The sequence below is a fragment of the Sinocyclocheilus rhinocerous genome, unplaced genomic scaffold, assembly GCF_001515625.1.
Source record: "Sinocyclocheilus rhinocerous isolate Xijiao unplaced genomic scaffold, SAMN03320098_v1.1 scaffold585, whole genome shotgun sequence".
Classification (NCBI taxonomy): Eukaryota; Metazoa; Chordata; class Actinopteri; order Cypriniformes; family Cyprinidae; genus Sinocyclocheilus; species Sinocyclocheilus rhinocerous.
The window spans coordinates 582,543-609,906 of NW_015630024.1; the positions used below are offsets into that span (position 1 = coordinate 582,543).

The window sequence follows — 27,364 nt, forward strand, 5'->3', positions numbered from 1 at the left end:
TTAGTGTGACACAGCGCGAAACCAGACTTCTTTTTTTCTTCAATGGAAAGCATATTTACACTGTTTGAATTGTTCCCTGTCCCCTATATAGTGCACTACGTGCCGTTCACTGTACAGAAAATACTAATTCTGTGGACAAGTGACCGATTTCAGCTGCGGCTTCAGCGTCTATTTTATAGTGTAGGGGGCGGGCGCTTCGGATTCTAGAGAGCATTTGATTGGACAGAAAGTTTGATGAGAAGCTGAAGTACGATGTGACGTCAAAAAAATCGTTGAGCCGTTTTGGCGGAAGTGTCGAACTGCAAGCTTTGAATGCTTATATCTTCTAAATGCGAATTTTGTCACTGTTTTGGAGCACACTGCCTTATAGATAACCTTAAGACTAACATATTGATACTAACACCCAAAAAACTTTAATTTTGATTTCATGGGGACTTTAAGGGACGTAACATTTCCGTCACACGCTTTAGGCATTCGGCCAATCACAACGCACTGGATAGCTGGCCAATCAGAGCACACCTCGCTTTTTTAGAACGATGAGCTTTGGGCATAGAGGAGAAACAATAATGTACATTATATGGAAAAGAATGTGTTTTTTGAACCTTAAACCGCATAAACACATTGCATTACACCAAATGCACAACATAATGTTCTTTTTAGCAACGTCATATGACCCCTTTAAATTTTACCGAGGTGTGGTTAATTTTAATCCCGCCTTACTTTGAAGGGTGTGAACCGACGGGAACTACATGACTCACAAAGCCAGGAAAATAGCTGTTTCGTTTTGACTTCCCTGGAGTCGTGAACAGCTGTGCTTGTTACGTTAAGAGCAATGGCAGAATTGGTTAAGGCGCAAATTAAGGGTGACAAAGTAGTTGTGTTTCTGAAGCCAACCTGCCCTTACTGCATACTCGCTAAGGATGTTTTGTCAAAGTATAAATTCAAAAGTGGACACTTAGAGTTGATTGACATCACCGGACGCAGTGACATGGGCAGCATACAAGACTATCTGCAACAGATCACAGGCGCGCGCACCGTGAGTACTTATAATGGTGTTTTATATAATATATATATGGTAACATTTTTGTTATATTAGACCAGACCGTCAGTCATTGCGTCACACTGCCACAGTTACATGAATTCTAAATATAAACTAAATGTATTAACTTCAAACAAAACTTTTTTTTTATCTTAAAGTAAATTTTCAGTATTATTAGGCCTAACGTTATATATTATTATGGTGGTAAATATGGCGACATTGTTTTTACTCGCTTATTCACACAAATGCTGAGTCACCAATTGACCAGCAGCTTTGGCCCTGCCCATTGCATGTTAGTCATATGCTTTATTCGTTTGCCATGTAATTTATTACATTTATTTACATCCATGTATTCTTTGCAGGTTCCTCGGGTCTTCATAGGGGAACAGTGCATTGGAGGAGGAAGTGATGTCGACGGTCTGGACCGTTCTGGAAAACTGGAGGGCATGTTGCAGGCAATTGGATCTCTGCAGTGAAGGTATGCTACACAGTCCTTCTTTATAAAATATTAAAGGGGTCATATGATGCGATTTCATTTTTTCCTTTCTCTTTGGAGTGTTACAAGCTCTTGGTGCATAAAGAAGATCTGTAAAGTTGCAAAGACTAAAGTCTCAAATCCAAAGAGATATTCTTTATAAAAGTTAAGAGTGTTATTTTTAGCAGCATCATATGACCCCTTTAAAAACAATATATACAACGGTTACATCAGTGGTTCGAAACTGGTTTAGCCTCAGGGCCCAGATTTTCCATTAGACATCAAGTGGCCATCATCCCAAAATAGTGTATTGTACAAAGAAATGTTGATGAAGTGTTATAAGAAACTGCTTTTTCTCTCAGCAGCCAGTAATTCACTCCACAAAACACATTTTGGTCAGCACAAACCATATTCGAAATAAAAAAATTGTGTTTTTTTATATTTGTTTATTTTATTTTAACATTTATTTTTATTTCAAGTACCAAAATTTTAGTTAACTATAATAACCCTGTCTGGCTCATGTTGTCTGTTACTCTACATAGTTTTCATCTTCAGTATCATTGCTTTTCCCACCATCAACAACTGTGTTAGAACAGACCTGTGACTCATTTTTGGGTCACGACCCACCCCTTGAGAACCACAGGTTTAGATTTAAGTCAAAGACTCTCAGAGCAAACATGCATCATGATGCAATGTGCTCGACCTCACATTTTCAATATAATGAATCATGTGTGAATGTTAACATCTACTTTATTCAGTTGATTAGACTGCCAGGTTCAGCATTTTTACACAAAATTAGATAAAACCGCTAAATACGCAACCATTTTTGGTTACATTCAAGATGATGCCACTAAAAAAAATTAATTGATTAAATACTAGCTCACTAATTAAATACTGTGCAGTACATATGGTTAAACAGTAGACATTATGTAATAATGAATATTTCAAACAATTGTATGCTACATTGTATGACTTTGTATGGTTTCGATTAAAGCCACAGACTCTCAGAACAACCACGCATCCTTCTAAAATTTCTTTATTCAGCATGAGATGAGGGTCAACATAACTGGACTAGACTAAAGCAAGCCAGAATCGGCTCTACATCGACCAACTGCACTAAGAGGCGATCCACATGCTGGATGCGTACTTTGTACGTTATTAGTTGAAATAAAAATCTCAGATGTACATGTTACAAAAATAGTTGCATCAAATTCAAATTAATCTCATGGGGGGGAAAAAATAAATATTTGAAATTTATTCAAGTCATATTGCTGGAGTAACCACTGAATTCAGAAACAAAGAAATCTCACCATGACATAACATGGCTGACCATGAGAGTAACATATCAATCTCTGGAGAGAGTATAAGATCGACCCTACCCTGTTTAATACTTTGGGATTAATCCATCACAGAGGAAGTTTATTGCACCAATCAGGCATAATCGTTTGTATAGAATTATCCACATAGAAGAGCATCGGCGCATAGGATCCACCAGTGAGAATTCACAGCTGTCTGCTTTATATCACAGGGTCAGAGGTCAAAGTTTGTGTGAATACAGTACATCAGAATCCACCGTCAACCCAGGAGTCAAACAAAGGTCTCTTTCATCCTGTATTTAAATGAATCTCCAATTTGCATCCTCTGTTTTTCGCCCTCCCTTCCGGTCCGCAGGGCGTCAAGAAGGGGTCACATGATGCTGCAGCGAGACTTGCGGATCTGCCGCCTGCGTTGCTGGTACTCGCTGAGCTCCTGTAGGTAACCTCTGGAGGGCCAACGCAGTCGCTCCACCTGCTCACGCTCCTCGTCTGTCAAAAAAAAAGAATCACAGGAAAATATTGCTACAACATTCCCTCCTGCTGAACGCCAATGCATTTAAACAAAGCATAATATCCGTCCACCAAATTTGTTTTTTTACCTTGTTCTTCAATTAAAATAATGTAATTGTCTCTATTTGTTTCCTATTGAGTGTATTAAAAAAAATTAGAAGTCTTAAAAAAAAATGAAAATAAAATATTTTCCTGTCAAAGTTTGCTCGTTCCATTCATTGACTCACAAATACACCATTCATGAGGCGGCACTTATTTATTTGCCAAGTGCGTGTGGAAGGGCAGGACATACTAATTAGGTCTGATGATGATTCATTTGTTTCAAAAGTGACCTTACAGTTGCTCTCAGTGTTCCATAATGAAGCTTTGACAGAAGCGGGTAGTGATTTGCATGGGCTTGTGCGCAGCAGCAGCTGTTAGAAGTGCTCTCAGGGCGTTGGGATCTGGCTTTTGTCACAGTTAGAGATGATTGTGCATGTGTTCTTATGCGCTTGAACATCCTTTCCAGGTGGTCAAGCGGACGGCTCACCTGATAGCTCCAGGAAGTCAGGCTTGTGACTGAAGATCAGGTAGTTATTGGCAATGAAATGGAGGAGCCAGACATAGAGCTGGTCAGCGTTGTGACACTAATGAGAGAGATAGAGAGTGAACATGAGATCAGATAGAATGTTAGAGACTAATAAACGTGTTGGATGTATCACAGATGGTATTTCGGGATAGTATACTACTGTACTATTTTTGTAAGCACATTTTTGGTATGCCTGGAAAAAACCTATGACGTAATACAGTTGATCAAATGTGTAGTATACAATGTTGTTATTGTTAACTAAAACTATCAAAAATAATTTTCGGTAATTTAAAAATATATAAATAATAGATGAAAATTAGAAATTACTTTGGCAACTACCTGAAATAAGTTTCAGCTGAGGTATAGCTAAAACTTAAATAAAAATAAATGAAAGCAAAATATAAATAATAGGGAAAAACATCAAAAGCACATAAAAATGACAAAACTCAATTACAAAATTAATTTAAAAAAATGAAACTAAAATTGAAACAAAAAAAATATACAAATAACAGCGAATTAAAAATATTAATAAATACAACGATAGTATATAAATAATGCTAAAATAACAATAATCTTAGACAGTCTTAAGACAAAACTTTTATTATTAAAATGATTAACAATAATCTTTTGAACGTTCTATTCATGAAAGAGTCCTGAAAAAAAAAAACATGGTTTCCAACAAAATTATTAAGCAGCACAACTGTTTTTAACATTGATAATAATAAAAAATGTTTCTTAAGCAGCAAACCAGCATATTATGATTTCTGAAGGATCATGTGACAGTGAGGACTGAAGTAATGATGCTGAAAATTCAGCTTTGCCATCTAAAGGAATTTTTAAAAAATATATTAAAACAGAAAACGGGTATTTTACATTTAAAAAATATTTTACAATATTACTGTTTTTACAGTATACTTGATCAAATTAATTCAGCATTCAACCTCAAATGTTTGAACGGTAGTGTATTTTACAGTTTGAAACATATCTTTGCTTACTGGTTCACATGCTATTATTAAAAATAGGCAATATGCGGTATAAATATTTGAACTACGTTAGTTTAAAGTGAAAATATAGTGATATTATGGGTCCAAAGCTCTCAAAGCAAAGATGTGACACCTTTATCAAACACACCCCTGTTGATATAGAGATGTAAAGACTCGCCTTTGCTCTCCTCAGTAAGCGAATCACACTGATGCCCGTAGATGCTAGCTCTCGACTGGGCATACTCTGAAGATACGCGCAGACACACACTTCACACAGGTGCTGCAGCCGTTTCACCTGGTACATCTCTGCGCAGACGAGCACAGCCATGGCCTGCAGCACACTGGCTGAACACACAGACACACAGCACTGTCAATCACCTCCTGTTTCCCCCTCCATCAACCTCAGTTCATATTCACCCTCTGTCAATCAAGCTCAGTCTCTATTTGCATCTATTCTCTCAATAGTGCTGTTTAATGTCCTTGATATGAACGGGGAAGCATCCATCACATTGATTGACAGAATGATTCAAACAATCTGACATACTAAACCTTCCTTCATTGTTTAATGATAAATACAACCTGAATCATTACATGTCATTATGATTGAAACATATGGACTATGTTGCACAATACAGTGAATATAAAAAGCCATTGTTAGGCACAACATACAGAAGAACCCCTTTATTCTCACTTCATATTGTAAATGTTAATATTGTTACCTAATCAGGTAAAAAAAATTAAGAACTTTACCATTTAAAAGTTTGGAGTCAATAAGATCTCATTTATTTTATTTTATTTATTGGAAAAAATTATACTGATACTGAAAGTAAATAAGAAATGTACAATGTTACAAAATATTTCTATTTCAAATAAAAACTTGTTCTTTTAAACTACTTTCTATTGTAATCCTGAAAAAAAAAATGTTTCACAGTTTCCACAAAACATTTAAGCAGCACAACTGTTGATACTAACAAGAAATGTTTCTTGAGCAGCAAATCAGAATATTAGAATGATTTCTGAAGGATCATGTGACACTGATGACAGGAGTAATGGCTGCTTTGCCATCACAGGAATAAATTATGATAATTAAAATATATTAAAATAGAAAACAGTTATTTAAAAATTGTAATAATATGTCACAATATTACTGTTTTTACTGTATTTTTAATCAAATATTTGCAGCTTTGGCAAGCATAAGAGACTTCTTTCAAAAATATTTAAAAAATCTTATCGACCCCAAACTTTTGAGCAGTTGTGTATGTTTTCAATAAAAAATATTTTATGAAACAAAATAATTAAAGGGATAGTTCATCCTTGAATGCTGTTAGTACTGTGAACATCTGTCATTGGGAAAATCAGGGCAGCCATGCAAATCCATGGAAAATTCCAAGTTTTAGTGTTAGTGTTAGTTCATTCTATTGCATAATTTGATACTCAGACTGGGTAATTCTCTCTCAAATTGTAGTTAAGTCCTCTGAATCATATAGTGTATTTTAGCACACCTGAAACACTTTATTGACCAATCAGCATCCAGGACCAGAACTATCTATTTTATAAAAACATTTAAAGGAATAGTTAGCTTCATTTTGTTCTAAAGAAAAAATTTTTTTTTTTTTAATGTTTGTTTTTGTCCATACAGTGAAAGTCAATGAGGTCTGATGTTGTTTTGAACAGTTCTTATTTTGTTCAACAGAAGGTGTGGAATGACATGAGGGTGAGGGTGATGACAATTTACATTGTTATCCCTTTAAGGCAGGGTTGTCCAGTCTTGCTTCTTGTTTTTCTCCATCCAGCAGGGTTGCCAGGTTTTCACAACAAAACCTGCCCAATTGCTACTCAAAACTAGCCCAATCGCGTTTCGAGGGGGTAAAATACACGTTTTTTGGTGGGGTTCCCCTGGTAAAATGTGCATTTTAGGGGCTAAATATCATGTTATTGAGGTCGCTTAAACCGGCAGACATGAAAACAACCCGCGGCAACAGTGTTAAAGTAGCCCAATTCCGCGGCAAAACCGCAGACTTGGCAACACTGCCAACCAGCTCCAACACACTTGCCTGGAAGACCTTTATTAGCTGGTCCAGGTGTGTTTAATTAGGGTAAAACTAGACTCTGGTGGATAGTGTCCCTCCAGGAACAGGTTTGGACACTACTGCTTTAAAATCCTTGAAAACCACACTCTCACCTGGACAGCAGGTGTCAGTGTAGAGGTACTCCAGGAAAGCTAGAAAGGTATCAGACGAGACTCCATGTATTGGCACCACACGACTTCGTGCTTCTGCGTATTTCCCACTGAACATGGCAGCCATAACATCACAGCGGGCCACAAGCACGGCTCTGTGCGCTGGCAGCACGCTTCCTGCAAGCAGACGCACAGCTGACCTCTTAAAACACACTTACACCCAAGGAGTCAAGCATTACAGAGGAGCTCTAACTCAAACACAAGCACCTCCCTTGTACTTTCCACCTTTGAGCAGTCTGAATCAATGCACCATTGTGTGCGCCTGTGTGTGTACATGTTCATGCACATGCAGGGTTAGCATTGACTCTTGCCTTGCACCATGAAGATGACATCAGAGTATAGAGGGGAATTGAAGAGGCTTCCTAGTGTCAAAGGACCTTGTTGAGAGCGGGGTGTGGGTGTGTCCCTGGGGGCCTGCAACCAGAACGAATCGACACTGCAGTGCACAATCTGAGGCGATGAATACCATTAGTACTGTGAGCATTTAGATTTGAGAAATCAGGTCAGCCATGCAAATCATTAGAAAAAACCTTTGCACGGTCCAGTTCTGTTGTATAATCAGAGCGCCTCCTGTCTGTCAGACGGATACCTTTTCTCTTCCAACGAATGAGCGTATCCTGTCAATCAGCTGGGCTACGGCCAAAGGGTTCTTCAGTTTTTCAGCAATAGCTTCCTCCAGGTATTCCCATTCCCAGGCCCCTGTGAAAAAATACACATCACCAGCACGCACTGACCCATGAACGCATCCTGCTCATGCATTAACTGGCTGTCCGGCTGACCGCGGAGTAAATCTCAACCTTTTACACTGGCTGCTCAGATCTGCTGGAGTTTAACAAACAGTTCAACCTCTCAGTGGAGGTACACTCTTAAAAATAAAGATTTCAAAAGGGAGTTTTCAAATCAATCAATGTCATAGAAGAACCATTCTGGGCTCCTTAAAGAACCTTTCGGTGTACAGTTCTTAAAGGGATAGTTCACCCAAAAATTAAAATTGTGTCATTAATTACTCACCCTCATGTCCTTCCAAACCCGTTAGACCTTTGTTCATCTTCGGAACACCAAATGAAGATATTTTTGATGAAATCCGAGCGCTTTCTGACCCTGCATAGACAGCAACGCAACTGACACGCTCAAGGCCCAGAAAGGTAGTAAGGACATTGGTAAAATAGTCCATGAGACATCAGTAATTCAACCGTAATTAATACTTTTTGTGCGAAAGGAAAACAAAAATAACAAATTTATTCAACATTTCTTCTCTTCCGTGTCAGTCTTCGCTGCGTGTTCACGAGAGTACCACGATGCAAGGAGCTGGCGTTCTGACGTAGAACCTGGATAGGCTGCGCCTTGTTTACAAGCAGAGGAATGCACAATGCACGTTGAGACTGACACTGAACAGAAGAAATAGTTGAAGTCATTATTTTTGTTTTCTTTGTGCACAAAAAAAGTATCCTCGTAGCTTCATAAAATGAAGGTTGAACCACTGATGTCACATGAACTATTTTAATGATGTCTTTACTACCTTTCTGGGCCTTGAACGTGTCAGTTGCGTTGCTGTCTATGCAGGGTCAGAAAGCTCTCAGATTTCATCAAAAATATCTTAATTTGGGTTCTGAAAATGAACGACATGAGGGTGAGTAATTAATGACAGAATTTTCATTTTTGGATGAACTATTCCTTTAAAAGAACCATGCGAAGAACATATTGAAAATCTAAAGAACCTTTTGTGGAAGGAAAAGATTCCATGAATGTTAAAGTTTCTTCATGGAACCATCAATGCCAATAAAGAACCCAGTGTACAGGGCTGGTGGATTCAGTTACAGCTTTAAAAACTCAGCTTTCTTTTCTCCATTAACTATACCAGGATACAAAAAGCCACAAATAAGGTGGTGGAACAGCTGTTTTCCACAACAATCAAGTATTCTTGGTGACAGCTAAGAAAATAAAACCAATATTTAACTGGTGTTATTTCATAGTAAAGACATAGTTTCCACTGTTCTGTCACATAAAAATGTTCATCCGTAACGGTTGAGCTGATTTAATATGAACTCAGCCTCATTCGTAAATCTGTCTAGACACTACCCGAGCGGCATTTGATCCGAAAGAAACCACGCACAATGAGTTTCCGTGCATCATTTCCGTTAATGTAACGACCGCCCTTGGTTCACGGGAGGAAAATGGCCTCTGGAAAAATCACACTATATATCAGCAGCAGGGTGAGATGATCTCATCAGTATGGGGCTCACCTTCTCACCTTCTGAGCATGGCCTCACTCTGATAAATGAGTCTATAATATCCATTCCTGCTTCCTGGACTGTTAAAGCCTCATCTGAACACCTGATTGAGATGCATGTCCATCCTTCCAGCCTCCATTTTGCATCAGAGGTCCCAAAGAATGGGGAACGGGAGGTAATATTCCCAGCTTATGAGGAATGTTGTGGCGGGCTAATACAAGTATAGAATCACAATTGTGTACTTGGGTGAATGTCACGAAAAGCATGTCCAGGACGCACTTCACCCCAAAATCAAAATAATTGCATTGTTTGCATAAAGGAAATGCTCTGACTTTATTGTCATGACATTTAAAAGTGACTTTCCCTTATTAAAAAGAGTTAAACTTGCAATTAAAGGTACTTGTTAGGTCTAAAAATGCTGTTCCATTTTACATGGGCCATCATGTTAAGATCACATGACCAGCTGAATACTACTTGCTTTATCCATTATTATAAGGTACTTCAGCTCACAGAATAAATTAAACATGGCTGATTTGAATAGCGCATTTCAACAACAGCATCAGTATCAGAAAATGTTGCATGATGCTGCTTTCAAACCACTAGGTGTCAGTATTATTGTATGCAATAATTGCATTGTGCGTTTGTGTGTGTGTGTGTGTGTATATATAGTAAGAAGAGATGTTTGCCATATAGCTGACAATATAAACAAAAAATTACTGTTAGGCGTCTGTAGGTTGTTTTTTTTGTTTTTTTGTATATTTAGATACGGTACTGTAAATTACTATAATACAATTCATTTTAAATCAGCATAAAATAAAGCCAGTTACAAATACTATAATAAAATATAAATATTTTACAGTTTAAATGATAACTATTTATTTATTGCATTATGGTATGTCTATGGTATATAATTTATTATAATTTTTTTTTAAATACTTAATTGCCATAAAAATAATGTCACAATGCATGCAAGAAAGCAGATAGAAAGAAAGAAAGAAAGAAAAATCTTTGTGGCCCAAAAACAGTCAACCTTTTATTTAAGCAAAAGATTATTGATTTTAAGGATAAAATGTTTGTTTGTTTATTAATTGTTGTTTGTATTGTATTGTATTACGGTAATAAGAATTTGGGAGGAAAAGGTTAACTGTCATGAAAATATTGCCACAATGCTAAAAATCTTAATGTTCCAAAAACAGTCAACATTTTATTTAAGCAAAAAAATTTTTGATTTTTTTGATCTTTTGATTTGGGGGTAAACTATTACTTATTTATTTACTTGCTTTTTATTTTAGCAAAACATAATTCTTTAATGCTTTCTTTTGATTTTGTGGTAAAATATAACATGACATGTTACTGAGAGGTTTTGTGAAATTCAGCCCTTACCATAATCATAAATTCAAAATGTTTTATAGAGGCACAAATATTGTATATCATATCTTTTTTTCTCTCTTATGTTGCCTCATATGCATATACGGTCACACACACACACACACACACACACACACGCACGCACACAGATCTCTCTGTCCTCCCATGCATGGTAATCAGCCCCACAGCTCCAGGGTCTCATAGAGTGGACTGCCATCATACATGCACATGTAGAGAACCATAAATCAGCCAGGCCTTAGACACAAATAAACAGCCTCCAAACTAAAGCCATTTTAATTATGAAACCGTCCTATAAAACTTCCTTCTTTTCAAACACAAAAGAAAACACAATTGCAGAGCTGAAGAGATAAGGCAGTGAATGGGAGAGAAACATTTCAACCGTATCTCAACTGAGACGCCTAAACTAGCAGAACTAGGAAGCTTTTTCAAACTGTTTCCTTCAATAATGCTAATCTCGCTTCATATTTACGGTTGTGACAGGATTCTTCATGGAAAAAGAAATGCTGCCGGCACACCAGCAATAAAAGAAGCTCTACCTAGAGGAAATTTGCTCTTTCATAGCTCAGGAGACTTGGATTTTCAGTCAAATAAATAAGATCAAATAAAACAAATAAAATGTATTTAGAATATTTTTTATATGATTGCTAGCATTTTAGAATATTTTTATATTAAATAAATATTTAAAATTTATTTAAAATATTAAAACTTGTTATATGATTAATAGCATCTTTTTTCATAGCTCAAGAGAATTAGGTTCTCAGTAAATAAAATACAAATAAATATTTAACATTTATTTAAAATATAAATGTTTTATATAATCGGCAGCGTTTTTCATAGCTCAGGAAAATTAGGTTATCAGTAAAGAAAATAAATACTTAAAATGTATTTTAAATATTAACGTTTATTATATAATTATTCACAGCTCGAGAATCAGGTTCTCAGCAATTAAATATACATAAAAATTAAATACATAAAAACTAAACATTTAAAATGTATTTAAAAAAATATTACAAATGTTTTATGTGATTATTAGTGCCTTTTTAATTTTTTTTAAGAAAATTCTTTTGCGTAAGTAAAGGTCTCCATTTGCTCTCTGTTTAATCTATTTTTTGTCTAAAAAAAACGGCTGAGTTGCTAAAGTTCTCATCTGTGATTTTTCTTTCTTATGGAGAAAAAAAAGCCATAAACGTCAATACATTGTGCCCTTTATCCAACAGCAGTTGCCTTGAACAACATCAGCCGTAATATTGCAAGCAGCGCACGTTCTCTCTCACCTCTGTAAAGAAACATTAACGTCTCCCACAGGCATAAACAGAGCAGCGGCTCCTTCACAACCAGCCGTGAAAGGTGTCCGGGAGGGTGTCCGTCTGCTCTGGGTAGATCATCTATGCCTCCATCCCAGGTGGACAAAAGCGAGTGGGGGCCGTCTCTGTCCCTGCAGGTGCAGCGTGAAACGGGCCTTTCCCAGGCCTGCCGTCCCACCAGCAGCTGTCTGAAGTATGGGCTGACGGCACACAGAACGGACGCGTGCGCCCAGCCCAGCTCCTTCCCAGAGTCCCCGGCGTAGAACGCCACATCTGCGAATTGAACGCCGCGTTCGAGGAGCCACTGCAAGTCCTGAGAGAAGGAAGATTCCTCCACCCTCACCAGGGGAAGACGCGCTGAAAGACATGGATGGGATGTTATAGGACAGCTTTATAGCTCAGATGTTGATCTTTATAGCTCAGGAGACTAAATGTGGGTCTGAGTTATGTCTCAATCAAGTATCAACTTCAAAGCTGAGATGTCTCCTAAAATACCTTTAAATAGTCAAAAAATTAGACAATTGTTGACATGGAGTAAGAATACAGAGCTATCAAATGAATAAAGTGAAACATGAGTTCAAATTGAAATTTGACTTTGTAATAACCAGTAATAATGTAAAATATTATTGCAAATTAAAATAACTTTTCTATTTTAATATATTTTAAAATGTAATTTATTCCTATGATGGCAAAACCGAATTTTCAGAAGCATTACTCCAGTCTTCAGTGTCACATGATCCTTCAGAAATCATTCTAATATGCTGATTTGAAACATTTATATGGACATTTCTTATTATTATCAATGTTGGAAACAGCTGTGCTTCTTAATACATAACTGTGGAAATGGTGATACATTGTTTTCAGGATTCTTTGGTTAATGTTAAATGTTAAAAGTTCAAAAGTAGAGCATTTTTAAAAATAACATTTATTTATTTAATGTTGTTATTGACACTTTTGATCAACTTAATGCATCCTTGGTGAATACAATTATTAATTTCTTGTTTTAATTTCTAATTTCATGGATGCCTTATAATTTCCAGTGCATTTTTTTTTTCAAACATTTATGCATTTCTATTAAAAAATTTAAGTGATACTTCCTTACATTCAAATTAGAATTCAGATATTCTCAAATCCCAAATCATAGTATGCTGAAACAAGTATGCTAAATCTCTATTTCCAGTGTATTTTCAAAGTATGCGTCCTTGCATGTGTTCAATATTGCTGACAGCTGCTCTATTTAATTTCGATGCTGTCTAGGAGAAACGACTGTGATATTAAAAAGATCTAATCTGTGATTATTGTTTCCTGTAGGGAATGTTAAAGAACTTCTGGAAGAACAAAAGGATGTGAGGGAGAGGAAGATAAAAGAAATGGGTAAGAGAAAGGGAGAAACAAGGTGAGCTAAGCAGAGGAGGATGGTGGGTAAGGAATTTTTTTTAGTGTGAAGGGAACAAGGTGGAGAAAGAGAATGATGAGACAAGCAAAGCAGAGGAGACGAGATGAGTAAGGGATACGGTAATAAGACGGGAGCAACGAGAAAAGTGACGTGAAAGCAAATTCCAAACAAGGAGGATTATTGGAAGGCCACAATAACACCAGGCGTTAAAAAGAAATAGAACAAGCACAACAAACAGATGTTGTTTGTTCATCATGTCTGTATTATAGGCACATTTCTCATATATTACTGCTGTACTTTATGCACTCCATAACCATTCATTTGGGGCCACACCAACGGTTTCCCAGCATTCAATACCCTTCATATTTTATGGGCTGTGCTCTATAAAAAGAGCCTAAGTGGTGCTGGAGCCACACCAACAAACTATAGAAAGCTTTGGCTTCTCGTTCTAAGTGTCAGTGCTCATAGCAGTGTTCATCTTGTGCAGAATACTTCTAGCCTTTAGCAGACAATCCTTTTATCTAAATGGCAGACGAGTTCATTGACTCGGTTACTGATGAATATTGCCATTTTGTGCATATTTTGCAACCCGACCGCTTTGCAGAGATTAAGATAAGATGCCTGGCAAATCGCGAGTATAGTTATTAGTGAGATTAGCCAAAATTAGACGGGTTTGAAGGGAAGCGGAAAAGTCGAAAGATGCATGAGGATCTTTTTGGGAGGTCTACTTCACCAGACACATCATTGACATAATAATGAGGGAAAATCTCATCAGCCACTAACCTGGTTGGTCCAAATGAGGGGGACGGGGCTCGTTAAACCTGTGACCCCGCCGTTTGTCTGGCCGTTCTTTGGCTTTCTGCTTCAGACACTGAATCATGAAGTATTCCAGCTGTGTGAAGATTCAAAGGCAAGCGTGTAAATAACATCCAAGTACACCACAAATCACACCAACACCAAATATGGTGGAATATTTGCAGCTACTTAGAAATAATGTGTCAAAATTGTGTCTTTAGGGCTACAACAGCTTGTCACCATACCTTTAAAGGGACAACTTTTTAAACAAAATGTCATCATATTTTTTCAATAAAAATCACAGTTACAGTTATGCACACTTGCAAAGGAAATCTATGGGGCAAGATTGGCTGATTAATAAAAGTATTTCTCCTAGTGTGAGTTTCAAAACCACAAACAGCCTTGTCAATGGATAGTGTACATTTTCTGTTTTCATATATTTTTAGTGAATTGTATTAGTCCATTGCAATAGTACAGTGCTCCAAAGAGGATAAAGTTGAGAATGAAATTTCTGTTGGAAATAGGGTCGGATGTTTTGATGAAAATAAAGTTGACTACAAAAAAAAACTTTTTGCAATGTGAAGATCATTTGAAAATAAAGTTGAGATCACAAGAAAACAAACTTTTTGATATGTGAAGACCATGAAAACATTAAATCAAATAACTTGTTATGCCAAGATTATAAGAAAATTAAGCTGAGATCATGAGAAAACAAAAAAGGAAATAATATTAAAGCACAGCTTTTATAAAAAAGACTTCAATAAAATATTGTGTAAAATAAGTGTCGATTTTAATTCAGCAATTTTGTGCACATCTTAATTAGTAGCATTAGTAACATTAGTACGCCTAAATCATACTGGTTATCGGCTGATATATATCGGTATTGGCCAATTACAGATATATATTGACCAATATTGGATATTTTGTCCCCATATTTTATTTGTCTACCACTAATTTAACCCTTTAAGGGTTGCTTCCAGAATGCCTTGCCCTATAGACTTCCACTGTAAGAGCATTTCTGTAAACATGTTTTATGGTTGTGTTTAAGCTTAAGGATGAGAAAATTACTGTCTCCATATTGCATGTGATAGACACTGTCAAGAGAGCTTAAACGCTCTTAAAGTTTAAATTCTAATTAGCCATTTAGCAGACGCTTTTATCCAAAATGACTGAATAGAAGTAAACTTATTACACTCTCCCTGGAGCAACCGGGGCTCAAGGTCTCAGTGGTGATGAATGGGTTTTATATTTCACCCGAGGCATGGAGTTTATAAATTACCCCTTACCGGGTGTGAACCTCCAACCTTATGGTTACCAGCCCGGAACCGCTAAACCACAAGTACAGTTCTTCTGCATACTAATGAGACTTCTTAACAATGATTAAGAGAAAAAGAGACACTTACCACACTGCCAAAGTAACGATCCACAAAAAAGTTGTTTAGAGAGGGCAGCTCCAGGTAAGTGGCCCCCAGGTCCCTGGACAGCTGGAGCCCCTCACTGTGGGGCACACAGCTGCTCCAGTCGGACGCACACAGAGGACATGTGCACGGCGGGCCTTCATCTGTGGAGGGTGACAGAGGTAAACAATAAAAATGTGATGCACTCTTAAAAAGGCTTTTTTCACAGTGATGCCATAGAAGATCCATTGATCCATCCAGTGAACAGTTCTTAAAAGAACCATATTTTTCTTACTGTAAAAAACATTTTACTAATCTCAAGAACTTTTTTTCCACTATAAGGAACCTTTTGTGCAATGGAAAGGTTCCATGGAACCACACATGCCAATTTTTAAGTGTATATGCATATGCAAACGTATTACTGATGCACATACAAATGACATTTGTAGAGCAAGGGGCCAAATAAAGCATGACTCATACTGACAGAGAGTACATAACATTCAGAGAGATGTCAACAGGCAGACATATGGAGCAACAAAATCTGAACCTTTATTACATAACAATGCATGCCAGCTCAAGTTTATACCAGCGTAAATTTAAACAGCAGTACGTGTGTGTGCGGACGGGCAGAGAGAGAGTGGCAGTGACAGAATGAGAGAGCAGGGATAGCTGGATGAAAACAATGTGTGTATGTGTGTGTGTTAGGAGGAGCTGGCCCGGCCAGTAGGGCGAATGCCTCAGGGAACAGAAGAGCACGTAAAATGATAGCAAGAAAAGACAGCTAAATGGAGAGAGAGATAGATTGAGTGAGAATGGACAAGTGGAAGAAAGAGACGTGAAGAGGGCACAGGCAGGAAGAGGAATGAATCACTGTAGCCAATAAAAGAAAAAGCCCGGAGAAATGGAAAAAGATGTACTGTATGAGTATGTGTGAGCATGTTTTGACCATGTTTACACTCTCATTTTGCCTTGGGTCTCTCCAGGCAAAGCAACAGGAAATACAGCACAATTCTCATGACACAAACTCATTAGCATGAACAGCATTATTGCTCATACTTAGGAGTATTAGAAATAAACAAACCCTTGAGTGTATATCCTAAAGGGGTCGTTCAGCCAAAAATGTAAATTCTGTCATTATTTACTCACCCTCATATCATTTCAAATCTGTATGTCTTCTGTACAACTCAAAATAAGATATCCATTGGAGCCCACTGACTTTCATTGTATTTTTCAATGACATCTCAAGGTATTTTTATATGTTTTGTCAGTCTGCATGAATCCAGTCTGATTTCAGGTTCTTAACAAATTCTGTTTATATGAACCCTAAACATTACAGTCCGATTCACATATTTGATTATGTTAAACCAGATGGTAACATGCGAGCAGCATAGGTACTTTTGAATCCATTTGAGAAAAGATTCAAACGTTTACGTGCATAGTGTTTTTTTTTACCTCTTTCAATCAAAATTGAACAATTAACAATCAGATCGAATGAGGTGTTTATATAATGGCTTTTCAGTCCAACTGAGTCATCAGTCCGATTATAAACTAATTATAAACAAACCCTTGAGTGTATATCCTAAAGGGGTCGTTCAGCCAAAAATGTAAATTCTGTCATTATTTACTCACCCTCATATCATTTCAAATCTGTATGTCTTCTGTACAACTCAAAATAATATATCCATTGGAGCCCACTGACTTTCATTGTATTTTTCAATGACATCTCAAGGTATTTTTATGTTTTGTCAGTCTGCATGAATCCAGTCTGATTTCAGGTTCTTAACAAATTCTGTTTATATGAACCCTAAACATTACAGTCCGATTCACATATTTGATTATGTTAAACCAGATGGTAACATGCGAGCAGCATAGGTACTTTTGAATCCATTTGAGAAAAGATTCAAACGTTTACGTGCATAGTGTTTTTTTTTACCTCTTTCAATCAAAATTGAACAATTAACAATCAGATCGAATGAGGTGTTTATATAATGGCTTTTCAGTCCAACTGAGTCATCAGTCCGATTATAAACTAATTTTTTGAATGTATGTACTGTATGGAAGCTGCAGACAGTAATGCAGGTTTGGAATGACATGAGGTTGAGTAAATGATGACAGAATATTAAATTTGAGTAGACTATTCCATTAAACTGTGTGAATAACTCATTCTACGCTGTTTGTGCCATATTACATTTCCAAGTTACTGAATGCAGGGATTTACAGTTTACAGCAGGGATTCCCAGTTTTTTGTTAGCTGACTCCCTTTGACATCAATTTTTTACTTGAGATGACACCTAAGAATTTAGCAAAATTTTTCAGTAATTTAACAACACATTCACATGTTCGCCATTCTCTAATAACCACATGCAAATGAACAAAATATTTCAAATAAAAACAAATAAAATATATGTATTTTAGTAGGATTTTTTTTATAAATGACTTATTTAAATTTTACATTTTTATGATTGAATTAATTAGTAGTTTTTCTTCAAACCTGCGAACCCCAACCTGCTCAAGAACCTTCCGCAAGTCTTAAACAAACCCATCATGTTCGTTTCTCCTCCATTATCCTTCAGGGATAAATGATGTAGCTGGATGGAATCACATCTTGATGAATTATACATCTCAAAGGTCACACTGTGAGCACAGAGCTGCCGCTTTTATAGCGAATGGAGCCAAATCTGTGGTCTAAGTGCTTTGAGTCTATAAATGTTTACCTATGAGCATATTCAACAAACGCTTACGGCGCAACCGCATTCAGCACATCAAAAGAACTCCAAATCTCGGCTCGATCAGACTTCTTCTTTTCCCTTGAAGTCAGAAGCTTTTCATATGCTGTGTTGCTTTTGAAGATCAGTAATGGGTAACTAGTTCAACACCACAGTTCCATTTGTTTCATTTATTTCAATTACGTGAATTTTGCTCTTTGTCATTTCAGGAAAGTTTAAAAGTCAATTTTACTGTCTAATGCCTTGATTGACATGAGGTAATTAAGATTAAATTATGCATAATCCTAATTATCATTAGTACTTGACATTATTTGCTCTGCTTACAGTACTTAAGCACACATTCCATAAGCAAAACCATCAGGCAATTTTTAACCAGAGTTTAGTTAAATTGTTTCCATTAAGTCCATTATCTCCCAAGTCTGCACTACAAAAGGCTGACAGACATTTATTTTTCTTTAAAACTTCGTAATGGAGAAAAATACCTCAAATGAACTCTACAGAAACAGCCAATCGCATCTCACCATTTAGCCTCGCCCCCACGGCTACCAGAATCACAGGAACACCCCAGTGTCGAAGAAGAGGGCGAAGTCTTGGGGCGTAGACGTTTCGGACCTGCTGAAAGGCCAGTTTGTCATTGACCGAGTACTTAATGACCACGATGTCGGCCTGCTCCAGAACGCTCCGGATGCTCGCCCAGTCGCTGTCCGAAAGGTCCTGCGATTAAAACGAAGGTTTTAACCTGTGATGTTTATAAGGGCATACCTCAGTAGCTCAGCATCTGTTCCACCAATCAGCTGATATCACTGCCATAGCAAAATTCCTCTTAGTCCACCAATCAGGTGGAAACAACTCCCTTCCCTGAGTCTGCAGAAACCCTAATCCTGCTTTAGAATCCCATCATCCCTCTCTCATTCACTCTGTTACTCACCCAACTGGGACAATCCCGCACCATCACTCTGACATCCCCGAACACTCTAGACTGGTACTCCATAAATGCAGGGTTCAAGGGATGCCTTGATGGCGTCACCGAGTTTGGATCCAATTCCCGAGCTCCGTGGCCCAGGTAACTCCACAACAAGCCACCTTGGATCTGTCCCGGGCCGGTCGTCTCGTCCCCAGGCCCGACGCCCCCAGGACACTCGCTACCCAGGGCCACTATGTGGACAGACCTGTGGGACATAGAAAAGCCTTTAGCGGTTTACAATTACAATCCAACCGATTGTCTTTATATAAGCAATCACAGCTCACAGCATTTACACACAGTCCTCAACTCTCTCTGCACTGTAAAAATGTTTGTAATTTTTATGGAAGAACATTTTTTTTTAAAAATGCAACAGTTAAAAACCTGTTAATTGCTTAACTGTAAGTTACTCTTCCATATACAGTGAAGTACTGTAACTGGTTCAACACTGCAAAATGTGTCATTTTACAGTAAAATACTGTCAAACTTGTGTTTTTTTGCAAGTAAAAACAATGAATTACCTTCGCAGTTCAGTTTTTTGTTAGTTCAAGTAGATTTGTATATTAACATTATATCACTTAATGAAATACACAGTTATCAGTGAAAAATATACAGGCAGTATTTTACTGTGAATTTCTAGCAACCACAGCTGACAAATCTATATATAATATAAAAACCTGTTAACTGTAAGTTACCTCACTGGTAATATACCATATACTATATATATATATATATATATATATATATATATATACACACTGTTAAAAATAATTATTTAAAAAAGCAAATGAAAAAAATCTAATTTAATAGGATATAGTAAGTAAGACAAAACATTTTTATGGTAAAATATTCTAATTTTTTAAAGCCAATTTTCATATTCAGTGCCCAGGACAAAATACAAAGACATTTGCAGTTAAGAGCCCTTATATCATTATTGTTGTTACTATTATTGCACACGCAGCCTATGCATGCGTGCAAATGTCAATGTGTCAATGCCCAGTAACAGTTAGTGCATTGATATTTATGTCATGGTACTGTAGCATAACTGTCAATTTTGCGCTATAGGGGCTTCGGTCATGGCAAAGGAAGAATCATATGCATACTTACATGATCACAACAACCGCCCGCTGGATCAAGGCTCGGGGAGCACGTACTTCAGCGGCGGGGTTTCACATCAGTCTCAATAATTATTTAAAAAAGCAAATGAAAAAAATCTAATTTAATAGGATATAGTAAGTAAGACAAAACATTTTTATGGTAAAATATTCAAATTTTTTAAAGCCAATTTTCATATTCAGTGCCCAGGACAAAATACAAAGACATTTGCAGTTAAGAGCCCTAAATGCATTATATTATCCCATTTTGGACTGTTAACTCTGTATATATTTTGATAGCCTATAATTGTTGAAGTTATATCGTAATTATTACTATAGCACATTTTGTATGTCAATGCATGTTATAATGCAATATTTGTGTGTATACATGTTATCATAGTATTGGTCTATCACGGGACTGTAAACACACAAATCCAGGCAGAAACGATCCAGTGGATCCTGCGGTAGAGGAAACAAGTTCATACTCCACCGAAAACAGGGATCCGGCGCTTCCCGGGACGCATGGCAGGATCTGAGCTCTGAAACCAGACGTCACTTGAGCATAACGTCAAAGCTCATGGGTCAATGAGATAAGAATATAGAGGAAAACAAAAGAGAGCAGCGCGAGTGGGTGCTTCCTGACTCAGCAAACGATCGGAGGGACGTGGACACTTGCTGTCCACACCGCACACAGGCTGGTCGTTTTTGTGCTGTGCCTCTGCTGTCTTGTCTGGTCAAACCAATGGCACTTTAAGTCATTAATACGTGATTCGAGAGAGTCTTTGACTGTTATTCCCAACAAATAAAAATGCAGTCTCACTGCAAGCTCAATCAACAGCAAAACCAACTACACAGTCAGATTTTCTCAAGAATATGGCGCTCGCTGATGCAAAACACATCGGCTTTGGGCTCCTGGGAGCCTCCTTGGGTACCCTAGCCAAAGTCAAAAGAGCCCACCGCCATGCCAGAGCTGAGATGTAGCAGGGGCCCCTGGGGGCACCCAGAGGCCCTTGGGTGTGAGATAACAATATTTATGCTTTGCTTTCACAAGCACCAGACATGCTGCATGCTGACACCACTGCATGACGTGTGTGGGACTCGCAACTAGTACCTCTATATTATGGGCTTTCAAGGCACTGAACCTCTAATAAAAGGTGGAAATAATAGGCATTTATTGCATGATATAAACAAATAAACATCGATTAGACTCTTTATTTGTGCATTATTTAAGCTGGAAGTTGCTGTTTTCTTTCAGACTGTCTGCCAAGCTAATACAGTATAATTTAATATAATATTACTGTATATATATAGATTTATTAATGTTTTTGAAAAAAGTCTCACCAAGGCTGCATTTATTATATTATACAAACATGCAGTAAAAAACAGTAACATTGTGAAATATTATTATAATTTAAAATAACTGTTTTCTATTTTAATATATTTTAAAAATGTAATTTATTCCTGTGATGGTAAAGCTGAATTTTCAGCAGCCATGAATTCATTACTAGTCTTCAGTGTCACATGATCCTTCAGAAATCATTCTAATATGCTGATTTGGTGGAAATATTTTTTATTAGCAATGTTGAAAACAGTTTTTCAAAATGTAATAATTTTGTGAAATCCGTTATACATTTTTTTCAGGACTCTTTGATGAATAGAAAGATCAAAAGTACAGTATTTATCCGAATTTTTTTTAATTATTATTATTATTATTATTATTACAAATGTCTTTACAGCCACATTTGATCAATTTAATAGGTACATCCTTGCTGAATAAAACTATTTTTCTTAAAAACAAAAAAAAAACTTACTGACCAAAACAATATTTTGTGTGTGTGTGTGTGTGTATATATATATATATATATATATATACATACATACACAATTCTTATTCTTATTAATAATAATGAAATGGAAATTATATATAGATGTAGAAATTAGTAGGTATCTCTGAATAGTGGAAAAAAAATACATTTGGTTTGTTTGCAGCAATGATTTTCTTTTTAATCCTTTAAAACATCTTTCGTTTACTGAGGCCCCCTATAGTGAGCCATTGGTGTAGTACAAAGGTGTAATAAATTTAGAGTCGATCTGCTTGAGGCAATGTATTGACGCTGAAAATGCTGTTTAAAAATAGCATTTGACCCAATAACCTAATCTGCAAGAAATAAAAGCTGTTTTGTTGTTTGTCCTCTTCCTCTCAGGTAATTATTACAAATTCTTTGCACTCAAACCAATTCTATCCTAACATGCGTAAACAAACTATTACTTCAGTAACTCTGACACTTCTATTTTTATCCAAGTGTTGTGTATATTTTAATTTGCCTTCTTTGCCACAATATGACATCAAAAAGCTTCAGCACCCTTCAGATCCTCCTCTGAGATCACCAAAATAGCATCATCTCTCCTGAGCCGTAGCGAATCAAAGCTCGCATTCCACCTTATTTCCGTCAGTCATGCTGTCCTGATCTACTGAAAGGATTATTTTAATTCTACCATAACAAGCTTTTTATCCATATAACAGGTCTAATATAATCCCGCATGGCCGCACCCATCGTCTAACGCAAAGACAAGCTTTCATCATTATACTCAGGAAGATTACTGAATTCTGGGATATGAGTATAGAAGTGTTGTTATTTTGTATTACTAGTCCAGTGGGGTATACTTCAAATATAGTAGGCCTATTCCCAGCTTCCAGAATTTACTCATTATGCTGCCCTGCATATTTGGTGAATGGAATCCAATACTTGTTTCTTACTAATTTGGGGGTGTTGATTCCAAAAACAGTGGCTGTTTTACTCTGTCCCATCATTTGTTAGCAATTTTACTTTTGACAACTATTTGTAAGGAGAAGTCTTGTTGTCCCCTATTATACTCACCAGAAAAACTGCAATAAAGACATGATTCCTGTCTTCTTCTGAGCCATTACAACTATTTGTTCCATTTCCCAGGTGATTTTTATATGAATGAATGATTCTGAAGACATTATTTTATGCCTAATCTTATATTTAAAGGTTAGAATTATATGGAAGCTTGTTTCTGCCACGGGATTAAAAAATAAAACCAAAGTAATTGTGATTTTTTTTATTCTTTAGTTGAGTTTTTTCTTGCAATTCTGAGTTCATCTCATAATTGTTTTCTGAAAAATTCTGTCTTTTCTTCAGAATTGTGAGATATAAATGAACAACTGCAAATTGTGAGATAAAACGTCTCAATTTCCTTTTTTATTTTGAATTCAGTGGCAAAAAAAACATAACTGCAAGATGTAAACTCAGAATTCAGAGAAGAAAAGTTAGAATACTGTACGAACAGCAACAGAAAATTACAGATTTTGTGGGGAGAAAAACTTATGTGAAATTCATTAAATGGAGCAATTGAACATATTTCCCCACTCTTTGTCAGATTGTAAGTTAAATTATGCATTTTGATAACACCTTTTTGTCATTAAAACCAAAATATTGACATTTGACGTTTTTTTGTTTTGTTTTACCTAATATTAGTCTTAAAATCATTCTGATGGCATATACTTATGTTTCTTTATCACTTTCCCACAAACGTCTGTTCTAGATGAGTGGGTATGAAATTCCGCAAAAAAAAAATAAAACACACACACACACACAAGACTACATACAGTTGCTTTAAAGTGCATTCTAGCTGATTATTATTTGAACAATCATCATTTTCTGGAACAAAAAACACTGCACATGATGGAAATTTTGACTGATATTTTTGTGCTCAGCATCATCAAATTAGGTAATAATATTATTAGGCTTTTTTTTCTTTTTCTTTTTCAAGATTTAGGACTGTGTTATCGGAGGATTTCTCCTGCCAGTCCTTTTTGTTCTACAGGCTAAAAGAAACTATTTCTGTTTGTCAACAGGCTGAAATAAATAATAAAACAGGCACTTTTTACAAGCACTGCTGAGAGGTGTATATGCTATTTTAGGGCTGCTTGGTTGGCGTATCATTCAGAACATTTGTTTTTAAAGGGCAAGATGGGTTACTGTAGGTCATCTGACATGCAGAATCTTATTTCTACTCCAATGCACAATCACGTGCCCCTCGTGTACATTCTTGGCCCAGAGATCACAACCACTTTACAGGGAAGTCTAACTTCTAAACACTAGCTATACACATTATTCCTCATTGTGAATGAGAATAACAGTCCATTTAGAGCCATTAAATGACAACAGGCCCTGGTTAAGCAGGATATTACATTACAGTAACTGTACCGTTGAGCTTTGGGACTTTTTTCTAGTTGAGTCCACAGTGTATAAGGGAAGGCATAAATGGATATCTAGTTTGCACATTAAGTCAAGATGCTTATCAAAGTATGTTCTTGTCCTTTCTTTGTTCCAAGTGTAAGAGATAAACCAGGGTTAAACAAGCATGCACCGTTTGAGAGATTCTGCTCTCATGCAGCTAAATAGACTCATAATCAATAATTCTGGATCGTTTAATAAATTTCACATACTCAGCACACTGCAGTCAGACATGATCACAACAACTGATTAGGACCTTATTTTATGACAAATTAATAAATACCAATCAAAAAAAAAAAAAAAGAAATTAATACTTTTATTCAGCAAGATCGCATTAAATTGATCAAATGTGGCAGTAAAGACAATTATAATGTAATGTAAAATACATGCGTCTTTTGAACTTTCCATTCATCAAATAATCTTGCTCTCATATAATTACACAATTTTGATGGATTTCTCGGCACACAGGAGCCAAACAAATCAAATAATTTATAATCTGAAAAAGAAATATGATGTATGCCACAACTGTCTAATTTCTGGCACTTTGCCATTTACTCTTTCTGCTACGCTTGAAGTTGATGGTCACTGTCTCTCTTCAGAATATTTCATCTATGAAATAATAATAGAATGCCAAGTTAAATGTTTCTGCAAGAATCAACTTGGTATTTCATGGAAATGTATGCAAAAGTAAACATCATTGGAGACATATCAATGTCAATATGAGCTCACTGCTCACTGAAAAATGCAGCATAAGTCGCTTTGAATAAAAGCATCTGCCAAATGCATGAATGTAAAATGTGACTACTTGAAATAATAATATTATATATTACATATATTTAATTATTTTAAACAAGTGAACATTTAAAAAAAAAATTATATATATATATATATAAAATGTATCCTTTTTTAAAGAATGCACATTTTAAAGATTTTTTCAGATATTAGGATTTTATTTTTGCAAAACCTAACAAATCGATCTGAAAGACAGGCATCACTGTGAATCATGGAGATGTAGAGAGATCCTGAGCTGACCCGAGCAAATGCCTTTTTGATTTTGGGCTTTTGCCTCTGGAATTGGACTTGGCACACATCCGCAACAGCAATGTTACAGTGCTAAATCTGCTACTTTGTGTCCCTCTAGTGCAGAGAAATAAGCAAAGATGCTTTTCATACTACTCACGGTAACACTGCAGGTCCAGTGCATAGAAAGTTCTTTGATGATATATAATAAGAATGTCTCTTCCATCCAGAGTCACATTCATTCTCTTGGCCTGAACGAGATCTTCTTTCTTGCCGATAAAATACATACGAGGAGGCTTGTTTTCATCCATGGATGTAGTGCGGTTTTAATTACCAGTCTTGGACTACAGGGTGATACGGCTGCCGGCACAAATGTATTGTTCTTGTCCTTCAGCTTAAAACTTAGCAGGTGTTTGTTTGAAAGTAATACATGTTAGTAGGAATTAAAGGGATAGATCCCAAAAATGAAAATTCTGTCATCATTTACTCACCCTCGAGTTGTTCCATGAATTTCTTTCTTCTGTTGAACACAAAAGAAGCTGTTTTGAAGAATGTTGGTAACCAAACAGTTTCTGGTCCCCATTGACTTCATTGATAGTATTTTTTTTTTTTCCATACATGGAAGTCAATGGGGACCAGCGACTGTTTGGTTACCCACATTCTTCAAAATATCTATCTTCTTATATGTTTATATAAGAAATATAATCTTCTTTTATGTTCAACGTATATATCAAAAAATTTTGTTTTAATTATGCAAAATATAATATGCTTTCTGATATATAGGCTACTGTAAAAAAAGTTGTATACATACATATAACCTTTACATATATGTTGTAAGATTATATAAACCTCAAACAGAAGTCATATCATTCATATGTCCAGTTACCCAGTGTCTGTATAAGATTATATAAATCAGAAGTTTATAGGGAATAAACCAACGAGTTACAAATAGTATAAAATATACAAAATTCAAATGTAATAATAGCCTATATAATTGTATATAAAACAGTATTATCTATTTTAAAGGAATTACAAATATAATACTAAAAAGTCAATTATGATAAGATAAATCAGCTACGCCTTCTCAGGCCAGCTAGGCCTTCTGTCACGTATCAAATAAGTTTACTAAAGACAAAATGCTCCAGTATTTAACACATGTATCAAAATATATTTTCAATCATTTAAACTTTTAAAATTAGCCTTTTAACGTTACATATCAACATAAATGGACATCGCTGAGGCTGAGCAAATATTTTAAGCAGCGTTACCTTGTCCTGTTCCGGGTCGTTGTGAATCTTGTGAAACGTGCGTCAAGAATGGTTTAAGTTTGTTCGAGTCTGCAGAGGATCGCGTTATCTCAAGCAGACCGGCTGCTGCGTTCAGCCCTATCAGCCCCTCAGATCAGGACCCTCTCCGTGCGTTAAACATTATCTTTGTTTAATGTATAAAACTGAACGACACACCACTAACTGACACATTAATACATGCGATTTCTCTGATATCAGAAGGAGGTTTTATAAAGTTCCATATGACTGTAATTTGCCCATCTGTCCTTCAGAATTGCGCGTAATATCAAAGACTAAGAGGCTTTAGTAATATCATATTATTCCAAAACAATTATTTTTAAATGCATTTTTTACATTCAAAGTCCAACTCATC

The 27,364-nt window shown here is 36.3% G+C and overlaps 1 protein-coding gene across 1 annotated transcript; it reads right to left on the bottom strand.

The window, feature by feature from the left end:
• Positions 1 to 3,185: 3,185 nt before the first annotated feature.
• On the bottom strand, positions 3,186 to 20,509 carry rhobtb3 (Rho related BTB domain containing 3). Its single transcript, XM_016551874.1, has 12 exons — positions 20,437 to 20,509; positions 19,297 to 19,537; positions 18,890 to 19,082; positions 15,649 to 15,806; positions 14,234 to 14,342; positions 12,025 to 12,411; positions 7,720 to 7,829; positions 7,442 to 7,544; positions 7,074 to 7,247; positions 5,070 to 5,236; positions 3,870 to 3,966; positions 3,186 to 3,319 (listed from the first exon to the last, which is right to left on the bottom strand). Coding segments are annotated over exons 1-12 (1,860 nt in total). The 5' UTR covers positions 20,439 to 20,509; the 3' UTR covers positions 3,186 to 3,200.
• Positions 20,510 to 27,364: the final 6,855 nt, after the last annotated feature.

What these genes read in the sequence shown, in the direction of transcription:
- rhobtb3 (XM_016551874.1), bottom strand. An exon ending in GTTAATGTTTCTTTACAGAG is followed by an intron (nt 7,830 to 12,024) that starts GTGAGAGAGAAC and finishes ATTTTTTCACAG; the next exon opens with GGGCCTGGGAATGGGAATAC. An exon ending in TGACTTCCTGGAGCTATCAG is followed by an intron (nt 3,320 to 3,869) that starts GTGAGCCGTCCG and finishes TTTTTTTGACAG; the next exon opens with ACGAGGAGCGTGAGCAGGTG.